Below are 14,130 nucleotides of genomic sequence, written 5' to 3'. Positions count from 1 at the left end.
TGATATTTCTCTAATTTGTTTTTGATGCAGATTGTCTGGACATGGGCCCGAACACGCATTCTCCTCGTTTCCAGTCGAACGCTCTGCCGATCAAGCTATTCAGCTCTGTCGGTAGAAGTGCAAGTTAAAGTAATAAATTTAACCAAAAACCTCATTCTGGTTCCTTAAAACAGGTTTTTTGACAGAAAAAAAAAACAATTTTTAGACTGTGGGTCTATTTTTCGTCAGTAGCCTGCACGATAAGCGTTAAAATAAGGTGTAAATTAAAGAAATCGGTCAAGAATTGAGGAAAATCTTGCGTAGAAACCAAAAACAGGCTACAGAAATAATATATAAGGATCTATCAGTCCCAGCTTCAGTCTCAAACTTCCGTTTTCCGATTGTACTATGTACTTACATTGAACTCAAGTCAATGTTCAAAGGGGAGGGCAGAACCTGAAAGGTTAAGAACCTCTGGTTTAGAGCCTTCCCTTTTACAAAGTAAATATATATATATTTTTTTACTTACCTGTACATGAATAGCAATCATTGGATCAGACCAAGCATTGTCGACATGAATTTGAGCATATCCAGAGCTGTTCACGGTTATGCTTTTACCTGTACATCGATTGCCGTCTTTGTTACCCGATATGACATCACAATATGTACCCTCTGGCAATCCAGTCTTCAAGGACTGGTTCAATGCATGATTTTCATTGTTAATAACGATGAAACCCTTGTTTCCACGGCTGAAGGCAATCTGATGGTATCCGTTATCCCACCAGTTTTGAACAGTGTCGAATCCAGCAACGTTTCTAAATTTCACCATGTTGTAGATTTGTCGCCACCTATTTCAAGAAATGATCAAGCGTGAGTACAGACTGCTAACTAAACTAAAGACTGAACTAAAGACGGAACGTAAGAATTAAATGATTATGTTCAGTCTTTAACGAAACTAAAGACTGAACGTAACAGTTTATATAAACGTAAATAATAGATGTCGTAAAGTATATGGTAGAATCCATGTCAATTCAACAAGGGGCGTAACTTGATGGTCTCGGATTTTTTTGAATGTAACATATATTAAAATTCATAAAAAAATAAGACATTTTTTACGCGAAAAAATTCCTGGGCCGAGCAGTAGCGTAACTAGGGTTTGACAGGAGTGGCTATCGCTAGGGACGCAGCAGCCAGGAGGGCGGCATTTCGAATGATTAAAAAAATTTTTTTTTTAAAGAGACTTTTTTTTTTGATCATAGAATTTGAAAAATGCTTACAGAAAATTTAAAGAAAAAAAAAACGCAAGAAAAGAGCTAGAGGGGGGTATATTTTTATAATAACATCTACTGAGAAGGAACATTCGGGAATCATTGAAAACAATTCTAAAAAAGAAAATAAAACAAAATTACAATGCTGCCTTCTATTTGTCACATAAATGAATCAAAATGTCCCATTTAAAAAAAAGAGGTCACAATGACCTCCGATGATTTCCCATGTGGGCGACCCTAGTGGGGGGGGCGCAATTTCTTGAGTTCGCCAGGGGCGCTAGACCCCATAGTTACACTGGGGCCGTCGAGGTACAGGCCGCCAAAGATGGCGGTCTTGCCATGAATTCCCACTTCGGATTTTCGTCAAAGTCTTTAAAGTACATTATCACAGGAACGGTAGAACATATTTTGTTGCGATTTGTTTTATTTAAAAGGATATTTTTCCTTGTTTAAAAAAAATATGCAACATTTTGAAATATGTGCTTTAATTTTTTTTTCCAGCCTTTTGAGGGAAAAAGTTTAATTTTTTTTTTTTTTTTTTTGATATTTCCGAAAATGATAATTTCAAAAATTCATTTTTTACAGTTTATTAGTAGCATTGAGCACTACGTTCCCTGAAAATGAGAGCTTCCAGATCTTAGATGCATAAGAAAAAATGGGGGGTTTTAAGGAACTCTTTACATAACGGCAGACCTGTAAATTCAAAAAAAAAAAAAAAAAATCGCAACAAGTGGCCAGAAAACACTTTTAATTAAGTTTAATTTAAGCTATATTATATTTATATTAATTAAGCAATTTTTTTAAGTTAATTTAAGCGAAATTTTCATTTTGAGTCTCCACTTTATTCAGGAGTTTCATTTTTCATGAAAACAAGAACGCAGTCTCCAGCCCTTTTCGCAGCATTTCCCCACGCAACCTCACGTAGCGCCAAAAGAATCGTTAAGCGTAATGCCATCTTGTTCTCACTAAATTCAATATCCTGAATAAAATGGCGACTCAAAATGAAAATTTCGCTATATAACTGAATTAAGTGTTTTCTGGCCACTTGCTGTGAAAAACAAAATGTGAATTTTCAGGTGTACCTTTACGTAAAAGTTCATTAAAAACCCTAATTTTTTTAAATGCCTCTAAAATCTGTTAAACAAAAAAGTGGAAGTTCTCCTTCTCAGAGAATATAGTGCTCAGTGGTTTTAATAAAATGTAAAAAAAAAACGAAAAATTTTCAAATTGGTATTTTTGAGAAAAATCAAAAACATTATTTTAAACTTTTTTTTCTTCATGAGACTGGGGAAAAAAACCCCTAAAGCACACATTTCAAAATGTTGCATATTTTTTTAAACAAGAAAAAATATCCTTTCACAAATAAAACAAACTGAAACAAAATATGTTCTACCGTTCCTGAGATAATGTACTTTAAAGATTTTGACGAAAATCCCAAGTGAGAAATCATGACAGAACTGCCATCTTTGGTGGCCTGTATCTCGGCCCAAATATTTTTTTGGACAAAAAAAAAAAAAAAAAAAAAGGGACGCTTCCAGTTTCTTCATGACATCTTCCCGGAAAATTATTGGAAATTTGACAAATATGTGTAGAAACAGTTTTATAGTAAATTTATTTAGCTTGAATTTTTATTTTAAATGCATTTTCCCCACCGTTTCCGACATTTTCTCGAAAAACCCAAAATTTTATTCCCCCTCTCTCCCACCTTTAGCTCACCCTCCAGGGTCGGGGACTTTTTGCATGTTTACTTACTAACTATCCCTAACAATATTCTGAAGTCAAAAATTATCGCATATTCCATGCACGCTACACCCCTGTTTTGAGCATTCATTGACTGCACTATTATTGAGATTGGATTTCACATGGTAATAATCTGTCATATTCATTTAACATTCTTTTTACTGTCCTAAAATCCTGGTAGCAAAGGACAAGCAAATGTCCTCTCAGAGGAAAGTTAACCCATTTTGTTAAATTTCTTCGGTGTTATTTCTAGAAAAAGTCGCCTGCAGTGTTGTTTTTATTTTGATAGCGTATATCTTACTGAAAGTATAGTTTTTTCGCACTTCCAAGACTGATGTTAATAAAACCCCTGAGAAATTAGTGAATTTTTCCTTCCGATTCCGTGACTTCAAATCCCCCCCTACCCCCCCCCCCCCCCCCCTTCAACTGACGACCTACTTTTACCGTTAAATCAAAGGAAATTATGTTAGATCAAAGGAGTTATTTGTTTGTACTTCAATTACGCCAAAATATCTACTTCTATGATCTTGCCATTGCGTCTGTCTATTTCTTCCTTCGCGTTTAGTGCAGAAAGGGCATAAGTTCGGGACTTATGCCCTATCTGTACAAAACGAAAAATGTGAGCCGTAAATAAAGTGCTTTGTTTTACAAGGATTGACTTCCCTACTACACTAGTCGATGTTTCTACATACAAATATGGAAAAACCACAACTAACTCAATTTTGAAAAAAATGACTTACGCCCTTTCTGCAACAATCGATTCAAGTCGAGATTCACTCAGCTCTTCTATCCCTTCTTCTACTCTCAGTTTTTATTTCATCATTTGTCACCAAGTTTTATATTTTCAAGGCAAATATTGATCGTAAATAGTCGATTCAGTTTCAGCTCCTCAAAAAGTGTTCAATGGTAGATAATGAGAATCCCGAACTTCCCGAGAAAAAAATCCTAATTTTTACAGATCACCTTGACAGAACCCGAATGCTCGGCCTCATTTTTGGCCCCCCCCCCCCCCACTTTTTGTTTGAGGAAGTTTTTTTTTTAACATTCAATGCACATTGATGCAACACTGACTAATGCTAAGTGGCCCAGCAGAATTCAGAGTTAAGTTATTACACCTTACTGACTGACAGAAATTTTGTTTATTACATATGTTGCACTTGAATTCTCAGCAAATTTGGGTAGTAACATTTTTGAATCATATTTGACACTTCACAAAGGAAATTAAATGTCGTAAAAGTACATTATAACAGAGTTGAATCAAATCCCACATTTGAAAATCTAGCTTGTAGCTACATTTTATTAAATGCGTCCTCACTTTCAATAATCTAATTCTTTCAAACATTTTTAATTCGTAAGTTTAAATGTTTGCAATCTATTTAAAAAATGCAGTTAAAAGCAGAAACTGAAATTGTTAAGCACAGTTTTATAGTGATATTTGTGCCCCCTAAAAATTCTGAGGGGAAGTTCAAATTTTCCAAGCATTTTGGGTAATTAGGCTCTGCACCTTGATTAGTGATACTCTCTTATGGGGCCAATCATTGAAAGAAAAGATTCAATCTATTGAAAGGAAAGAGGGGAAAAAAAACCTTCTCCTAGGTTGAATAAAACATTGGAATTATGAACTATCTTTTGCCACACAGACTGAAACATTAATTAGAAAAAATCTCTTACATTATCTTTTTTTGTGAGAATTAAAATTTTTTATTTAATCCCCTGGTGCTCTTCTTAGCATAAAGGTCATCAAATATGTTTCATGTACACTCTGCTCATGGTTGCTACGGAATTGGCAAACGTCTTAGAACAAGTCTTATCGTTCTGAGGCGTGGTTCGCTCATTCGAATGTGACTCTGATCAATTTAGAGGCAGATACATATCTGCAAAAGCTGGCTAGATGCGTCTAATTTCCGCCTGTAAACCGGATGTTAGCCTTTTCATCTTATCGGTGGTCAGATTACTTTACATTATAATTAAGTTTACTAGAGTCTTACCTGTGTTCACAGACCCATCCATCTCCGCAAGTCAAGTCAGAGTGCCTCGGTACATTTTTGATGTTGTAGTTTTCGTCATGAGGTGGCCCTATCCAGTCATTCTGGTCTTTGCCGTTGACAATGTTCTCAGGCCACGAGAAACTGCTCATCACCCTTGGAAGTCCATAAGGCCACGCCAGCATGAAAGCCACTGCCATTTTGTACATCTTGGAGTTCCTGTGAGTCAAGATGCTGCCATATCCACCTGCGCCGTGACCTCTTTGGTTGTCGTGGTTGTCTACAAATGTCAGCGCATTGGATCCGGCCACGAAAGACCATCCTTCACCGAAATTGCGGAGGAACTTCAGCTGCTGGTTGTGGTTCTTTCGGATGACATCACCTAAAAATGAAAAATATTTCTCGTACAGGATCGAGGATGTCTTATAAAACTATTCTGAATGAGCATCTTACTTCGATAATTTCTTTACTCGATGCTTCAAACAGAGGTCTTTTGTTACACGTGCATACAAATAAGAAGTTATAGAAGTATTTTAATAAATAATTTAGGTCAGACAAAAGCTGGTCGCAAGAGATCTAAATCTGATTCTAAAACCCTTAAAAAAATGTATCCTCAAAAAAAAAAAAAAAATGTAATTAAATGCTAAATCGCATAAGTTCAAGCACTATGTAGAAAAATTTCATATCTTTGCTACAGCACACACACACGCGCACAAACACACAAATAATATATTAAAATCTTCTGTGCGGACGTTTATCACCATAAGGCTTTTAAACAACTGGACCGATTTTGATCAAATTTTTTTGTGTGTAATTAAGTTGTGGCAAGCATGGTTTCGAAGCGCGATGGATCGAATCGGAAACGTTTTTGTTAATCAATTAATTAATTTAAACATTGGATGGTTATATCTCCCAAATGATTAATATTTATTTTAACCTATGGTTGAGCGAGAATTGAAATAAATATTTAACCCGCTGCCAAAGGACAATAAGAAAGCCAGCTCTGCTTTTTGTAATGAAATTTCCTACTGTGGTACGTCAATTGAGAATCGATAAAACTTAGAGAGAGAGAGAGAGTGAAGTCTTCATTTCTCTTGAAAGCAATGATTTTAGGTTCCGTGATATATGTTAAGGTAAAGTACTGGAAGGTTCACGCAAAACGTGTACTCTGTCGTCGTAGTTGAACCATGTGACCTGATCGGTGCTTTAGGTTTTCTTAACCAAATGATCAGAAAGTACCGTACATAGCAACATTTGTTTCTCGGCTGAAATCCATCTGTGTGTTTTTGACTGTGTGTGTGTGTGTGCGTAGGGGTGTGTATGTGATGTGTAGGATATGAACCCAACCTGGAGACGATTTTCGCTAGAGGAGAGCATCGGGGTGGGGGGGGGGGGCGGTCGACGTTGGTGCTGCAGAGGAAGGCGAGAGGGGGGAATAAAATCATAGGAACGTCATTCAAAGGTCAAGTGAGAACAAAAAGCGATCGTGATTGCTCAAAAAAAAAAAAAAAAAAATCAGCCTCCCCCCCTCCCAGAAGTTATTGGTGCCAAAGTTGAACCAACGCCTTTTTACATATAGGTAGGGCTCGACCGATGGCATTTTTTGGCCGATGGGCCGATGCCGATTGTTGGCCGATTGTTCAAAGATGGCCGATGGCCGATTGTTTTCCTCCAAATGGCCGATCGCCGATGGCCGATGGCCGATGCCGTTGGCCGATGGCAAAAAAAAAATCAAACAGAAATAAATTGATAAGATTGTCAGGGATTTAAAGGATCATTGATTCATTTCACTTTACTTCCTTTCTACGAATAAAGAATTGTAATCACAAAAAAAAAAAAATCAGATTTCGACCTAAATTTCTGTTTTACTATCACCAAATTTATACGTCACAAGTTTTTTCGGCACATCTGTACACATACATATGTACCTAGGAATATATAGATAACCAAATATACATTTTGAACGCCTCCTCAGTTAATTATTGCAAATTCTCTTGTGATGTCTTCATGCGCGTAAACTTGCGTCACTCAAAAACGTTATGAAATAGTAAATTGAAAACTCATACGTACGTAGTATGATCTAAAAGTTCGAGGTCAAGTTGCATAAAACCTTACCCTGAATAGTTCACATTACCGAAGCATATATCTATCTACAAAATAGTCACCTTGAATGATTATGCACTTCTCGTATGTTCGTATAGCTTTTAGAAGCACTCCTGGAAGACATTTTTCGCAAATTCCTGTAAGGCCTCTTGCGCTGCTGCTTTAACTTCATCTTGGGGAAGAAGGCGACTTTCATGTTGAGGATGCACGGTTCGATTGGTCAATACTCTGATATGACAAACTAATAACATAACGTTTCGTCGGACTTAGCTCCGTGTGACTTTTACCTGTTCCCAGCAAAAAAAATTTGCATAGACGCCGCTTTTTTCCGTCAGGAGAAGATGAAGCAGCATCATAGAAGGTAGCGAAAAATGGCTTCCAGGAGTGTTTCAAAAAGTTATATGAACACTGGCAGAAGTATGTAGTCCCTCAAGGCGACCTTTTGAAGGTGGATGTGCTTCGGTAATGTGAACTATTCTGGGTAAGATTTTATACAGCTTGTCCTTGAAAGTTTGCATCCTACTACGTACAATCTGTATAGGGTGTAGTTATACTTCTCCTTTTTTGACTGCTGAATGATGAAAGAGAAAGAAAAATAGCCAAAAAAAGAAGGAGGTAAAACAAAGAGACTGTTTAATAACCAATTGATTTGTTTTTTTTTTTTTAATTGAGTATATAACTAAGATTTCAGTAATGTTGTAATAATGTATGGATTTAGGTACACTAAACATAGTTTTAAAAAAATTAAATTACGTTGTTTAATCATTCAAAAAAAATTAAGAATAGAACCATGAAACCGTCAACAAATTACGCAATTAAAGTGGAAAGATTTCACGTAGACATTTTTTAGTCATCAAATTAAACAAAAAAGGTAACAGATAAATTACAATATTAAATCAAAATAGGAATATTTTTATACTTATTTAAAATTTATGAATAGAAAAGTTTGCATTTTTCATAATAGCTATAACAGTGACATACATTTTGCTGGAAAAAAAATAGCCATGAAAAGAGCAAGGTTCTTAAAACGCAGGTACAATAAACAAACTTAATATTTACACCAAGTTAATAACTGAATTCTTATACTACTTGATCTGATGTTTGCACACATAGTATTGAACAATTTGATTGTTTAATCTTTTATGAAGCTTTACAAACAAGTTCAAATTAAATTTTTCAATTTAACAATAATTTTCCGAAATTTAACAAATTGCATAATAGAAAATCCTTGAAACTTTTCTATAAAAAACGAAAATAACTTATTCATTGATTTTATATAAATACATAAAAATAGTTACTTACAACAGAAAAAAAATCAATCGCTATTAATGATGCAAAAAAGATGACAATTTACGAAATATAGGTGAAACAAGTATGAGAAATACGCAAAATGACATTTCTTGACCAAAATAAATAATCGCTAAATATTTAAGAAATGCTAGAAACGACGAGGTAGGGTTAGAGGGGTCACCCTCTGATTTTGGAGTAAATCACACTTCGGCCCCAACCTCTGCCTCATTTTTTAAGTACAGAACAGCTACCACCAACGCCTCGGAAGAGTTTCTGAATCTACTTCAGCACTTCTGAAAAAAAAAAATTCAAAAGTCCCTTTGATTTCCGAATTATATCACCATTCAAAACGTCTTTAATCAATTTCTTACATTAATGCCCTAAATTCTTTCTAAACAATAGATAAAGTTTAAAAAAAAAAATCTCCAATTTTATAAATAGTGTTAGTTTTAAACAACTCAAAAGTACAACTAGAGTTTAATTTCAGAAATTGAGGGAGTGGGAGGAGGGGCACGCAAGTGTTCTCGGAAATTCAAAAAATAGTCGTAAAAAATAAGAGTTTAAAATAATCGTAAACATTGAGCAGAAAAACCTTTCAAAACTTGCACCCGAGTTTGTTTTGACGTGCAATGGCGGATTTAAAATATAGCAACTGTTGCAATTGCGCGAGAGGTCCCATAACCATAGGGCCACCGAAGGAGTTACAAAAATGCGAATGATAAATGGTTTACAACTTCTGTGATCCCCAAAATGCATTTCGACGGGCCCCAAACTTGTAACTCCGCCGAAGCGATACAGAAAAGACTGTATAACTGTGATTCATATTACAAATATCGAAAAATTAAAAATTACCGTCGGTTCAACGGGAATCTAATAAAACGACACAAAAATCGGTTTCGCCATCTCAAATTCGTTCCCATAGTCTCCAATTCGGCAATATATCACCAAATGATCGTCAGTCTGAGACGCTATATTAGTTTTGCATTGAAATAAGTAATTAATAGCCACAAAAAATGAGTAAACAGGCTTTTAAGAACACCCGATCGAAAACAAAAAGGGAAGTGCACAACTGGAACGTCCGCAGACCCCACATACGAAACTTTAACCTTCTACAGATGATCATTTTTGAGTTATGACTTATGACAGATACATACGTACATCCTGCTGCAAGAAACAACGCAATAATTAACTTGTTTGGTACCTGAATGTACATAGTATTAAAAACTCTTCTAGGGATGACGAAAAATAGAAATTCATACTGAAATTTAAGTAAATAATTTTATATGAAAACAACAACTCCATTTACTTTGTATTAAAAAGTAAAACAGCAAAGGTCCTTTTTTTTTTCAAATACATCGGCCAATTCCATCGGCTTTTCGATGTTTTTTAAGGCCGATGGGCCGATGTTTCCCGCAAGTTAGCATCGGCCGCCGATGCCGATGCCGATGGCTAGATTGTTGAACCATCGGCGCCGATGCATCGGCCAGGCCGATGCATCGGTCGAGTCCTACATATAGGTTCACATTTATTCCAAATTTCATCCAGAGCGAAGCATTACTTCTTGAGATGTATGAAAAAAAAAAAAAAATAGCACTCGCAATGAGAAAGAAAGAACGTTCGATTGCGCCACCCAATTATCAGCTACTGTCGTGAAAATAGAATAAGCTTTTGAACCCTCTAAGAGCTAATAGTCGAAAAATTTTTGTTTGATTCCTGTGATTATTTCTTGAGATATAGCAGTCACAAGTGACAATAAAAAACATTCGATAGCTCCGGCACGTTTGAGATATTGACACCGAAATTGAATCAGCACCTGTACCTGTAAGGGGCAACATATGGACCATACCCACATGGATGAAAGCACGGTGCATCGGCTGTGCCGTAGATGGTTGGAACAACGAAATGTGGCAAGATTGAGGGGTGCAGGGGCAGCCAGAGTGCCGTCAGAATGCGTGGATCGACGCATCCAAGCCGTAGCAGACCCACAATTCACTTGTTCCCGTGTCAACCAGAACCATTTCCCGTCGTTTGGTTGCACGTGGTCTGCAATCACGGCGTCCGCTAAGAAGACTGCCATTGACCCCACAACATAGACAGCAACGTTTAGTATGGTGCCGGACTAGAGCGACGTGGATGACAGAATGGCGAAATGTCGTGTTCTCAGATGAATTGCGCTTCTGTTTATCCAGTGATAATCGTCGCATACGTGTGTGGCGTCGACGTGGTAGACAGGTGTAATCCGACAGTAACTGTGGAACGTCCCATCGCATTACAAGCGTGGCATAATGGTTTGGGGCGTAATTGTGTACAATTCCTTATCACCTCTAGTTCGTATTCAGGGCACTATGAAGGCCCAACGATACATGGATAATGTGCTGCGGCAGGTGGCAATCCCTTACCTTCAAGGGCTACATAATGCAATTTTTCAGCAGGATCAGGTGCGACCACACAGTGCTCGCAGCTGCCAACATGCTTTCCAAGCCACACAGCTGCTTCCCTGGCCACTATACTCTCCTGACCTGTCATCAATCGAACATTGATTGGACGCCGTTTGCAGACTCTGTCCCTGCCTTGTTCAAAAGACGAACTGTGGCAAATGGTTGAAAGGAAATGGAGAGCCATCCCTTTCGACACCATCCGCACCCTTATTGACTCTATGCCCTAGACGTGTTTCTTCGTGTATCGCTGTCCGCGGTGGTCCTACAATCCTACTGAGCCGACGACGTTCTCAATCTGTATTCTGCCTATCATTTTGAAACTAAGATCATTTATTATTCCTTGCTGTCTCTGTCTTTTTTCCAAATTTCATCACTTTCTGACCACTCCTTCTTGGTGTTGCATTTTCAATGTCGAGCAGTGTATGTGCCAAATTTCATTATTGTGTAATTTAATGCGGTACTTTTTGCTGTAGAGCGGCAACAAAAAATGGTCACACACACACAGAGAGACAGACATTTTCCAAAAATGGTCGAAATGAACTCAGTACACCTCAAAACGTTCAAATCCGTCAAAATTTTAAAATTTGCAGGAAACTAATACTTTTTTCTATATATTAGATATTAGATATAGAAGAAAGTAAAAATACTTATTTAATGGAAAAATGACACATGTGACTGTTTTTGCATTTATTACTTGCTCATTTATTTTGATTTACATAGGTTCATCTAAATCGTGCGCATAGAATCTATATCAAGAAGGCATTAAAAAGTCTTCCACATTTAGTTTTCTTGAAGTAATGCGTCCAAAAAAAGGTAACTCTGTTTAGTATTTAGTGCCATAACAGTTGAAAACTTAGAAGTTTTGAGGCCATTTAATAGTTTTCCTAGAAACAGATCGAAACACAGTACTACCAGATTTTTATAAGCTTGTAAACCAAACTCACCTAAGTGTTTTCCGTATCTGAACTCCGTCACTCTGCCGAAATTAACATATTCGTCCGCCTTGATGGCTTCACCGCCCATATCAATGACTTCTTGGTAAATAAAAGCCTTCTTTCCATCACCAAAGAACACAGAATTCAAGTTGTTCAGACGGTTGTAAATGGCTGATAGGTCATGCGGCCACATGTGTTTGCTGCGTCTATCCGGAATCCGGGCAACACCAATGGCTATCAGTTTGTTCATGTACTCTGCAATCTTATTCCTGACATATTCTTGTCCAAGATCCAGGTCCTTTAGTCCGGACAGTTGGCAATCTCGAACCTAGGAGACCAAGAAAATATTAGCCATTTCAAAACACTAACGAATCTCTGCTAATTTCCAACCATTTGGCAATCCTATGAATACAGGGAGGCTCAAACAAGAAGACAGCATTTTAGCAAGCGGTGCATGCTTGCTCAATGGATAATGGGCATCATTGAGCTCCACATAGTGTTCTTTCACTTAGCAGTTAGGTCCTATTTGAACCTCTCTGCAGTTCTGATATCTATCTTCTTTCAACAATAGCTGAATTCAGGGCTTAATTTTCATCGGTGCCCACCGGAACTCAGTTCCAGAACTTTATTTGTTTTTAAAGGAATTTGTCACATACTGCAGTGGTGCCCAATCTACAGTTCACGGGCCATATGTGGCCCATGAAGATTATCCATGTGATCCGCTGATATGTTCAATGTTACAAATCGTAAAAGATATTTCGAAGTCTCCTGAAACAACCAATCATCTTCGTTCGGTATGACAAATGATTGTTGCAAATTTGACATCCAACAGTAGCCGGAAATTGGTTTCTAAAAAACAGTTGGTAACTTCGCATCTATAAAATAAGCATGTTGTATGATAACAATATTTCTTGGTTAATAATTTTCTTTACATTTCGATTTCCCTCCCCATTGTTATTTAAAATATTTAAATGTATCTTGATTTTTCATAAGTTTCCTGGCCTGTGAGATTCATCTTAGAATGAAGTTCGGCCCCCGATCAGAAAAGGTTGAGCTCCATTTATTATTTAGCATGAAAATCAAATTACCTGATGAAAATAGGACTTAGGCACTTTTTTCTGTTTAGAAAACTTGGTTTAAACAGCAGCTGTTTTTTTTTTTCTTCTTCTTTTACTTAAACAATACTTCTTGCTTTTTACTAATTAGTTTTATTTAATGAGTTCAGACCTCTGCAATAAATCAGAACTAGTGCTTCGGCTGCATTTCCTGGTAACTTTTTACTGAATTAATCGACAAATATGCATACAGTGAAACTTGTGTAAGTTGACCACTTGCGGTGCATTACTTGAATGGTCAACTTTAAACAGGTGGTCAACTTATAGAGGTTGAATTATATGATATATTCTGTGCCTGTGTGTGTGTGTGTGTGTGTGTGGTGTGTGTGGAAAATAGCAGTTGTATTGAGCTTCTGTCGGTCGGTCTTACGGTCGGTTGTCGGGTGGTCGACTTAGACAGGTGGTCGACTTAGACAGGTGGTCAACTTAGACAGGTGGGTCAACTTACACGGGAGGTCTACTTTACAGGTACAGGTTTTACTGTGGTAACAAAATGGACTTTAGGGTTCTAAACTTAGATTGCTTAGATGGAAGCCCTTTCAGTTACGAGCAGCAGCATTTGTTTGGATTACATAATCATTTCTATCAGAAGCTTATTATTACATTTGGTTGAAAATCATGAAAATTTCTAAAAGCTCTACGGAAAATTTTAAACATGTTTTAAAATAGTTTGTCGTTTGTTGTGTTGCTTTTTTTATTTTTAAATTAAGGAGTATCATTTTATTGCATGGGGTTTTAGAATCAAAAACAGATCAATCCAGGAATTTTTAAAGTGGTATATTTTCATAACTTGATACTTCTTTTTCGATACTGTTAACCCATAAAGAGATTTGGAGGTCCCTTAAAATCGGGTTGAAAACCGCAGCCAAAAATTCGTTTTACTTCAAAACCTTCTCAATCCGTGCTTTTACCATACGGACATTGTAAAAAGGTAAAAATAACACCAACAACATGATTATAAAAAATAAACAACTTGCTTAGTCAACTCACGTTTTTGATTGTACAGGCCTGAGAGCAGGAATTAGTAACAAGAGGAACCAAGTCCTTAGAAATTGCTGAGGCAAAGATCTAAAGACACATGGTTCAACTTCGACGAATGGGAGACACGTTTCACGTGAAACGAATGGAAGAAACCCGATTTCATTCAATACTTTACTTTCAAATGTATCACTGTGACTTGGCTTCAAGAACTGAAGGCTTCACTATCTCTACCTTTTATTCTTTCTCAATGGTACAGGCCTTTACAGGCTTGACATAAAATTAACATACCACATGAA

The 14,130-nt window shown here is 36.9% G+C and overlaps 1 protein-coding gene across 1 annotated transcript in view; it reads right to left on the bottom strand.

Moving 5' to 3' along the window:
• The window catches only part of LOC129226621 (pancreatic alpha-amylase-like), a 67,793-nt gene that overhangs the window by 6,297 nt on the left and 47,366 nt on the right, over nt 1-14,130 (bottom strand). The window contains 4 exon segments of the mRNA XM_054861250.1: nt 509-827; nt 4,976-5,354; nt 11,748-12,059; nt 13,013-13,018. Of these exon segments, the coding sequence (XP_054717225.1) occupies nt 509-827; nt 4,976-5,354; nt 11,748-12,059; nt 13,013-13,018 (1,016 nt within the window).

Source organism: Uloborus diversus, chromosome 7 (genome assembly GCF_026930045.1).
Source record: "Uloborus diversus isolate 005 chromosome 7, Udiv.v.3.1, whole genome shotgun sequence".
Classification (NCBI taxonomy): domain Eukaryota; kingdom Metazoa; phylum Arthropoda; class Arachnida; order Araneae; family Uloboridae; genus Uloborus; species Uloborus diversus.
The sequence above is the reverse complement of the archived record's forward strand: the minus strand, read 5'-3'. Positions and strand labels throughout refer to the sequence as shown.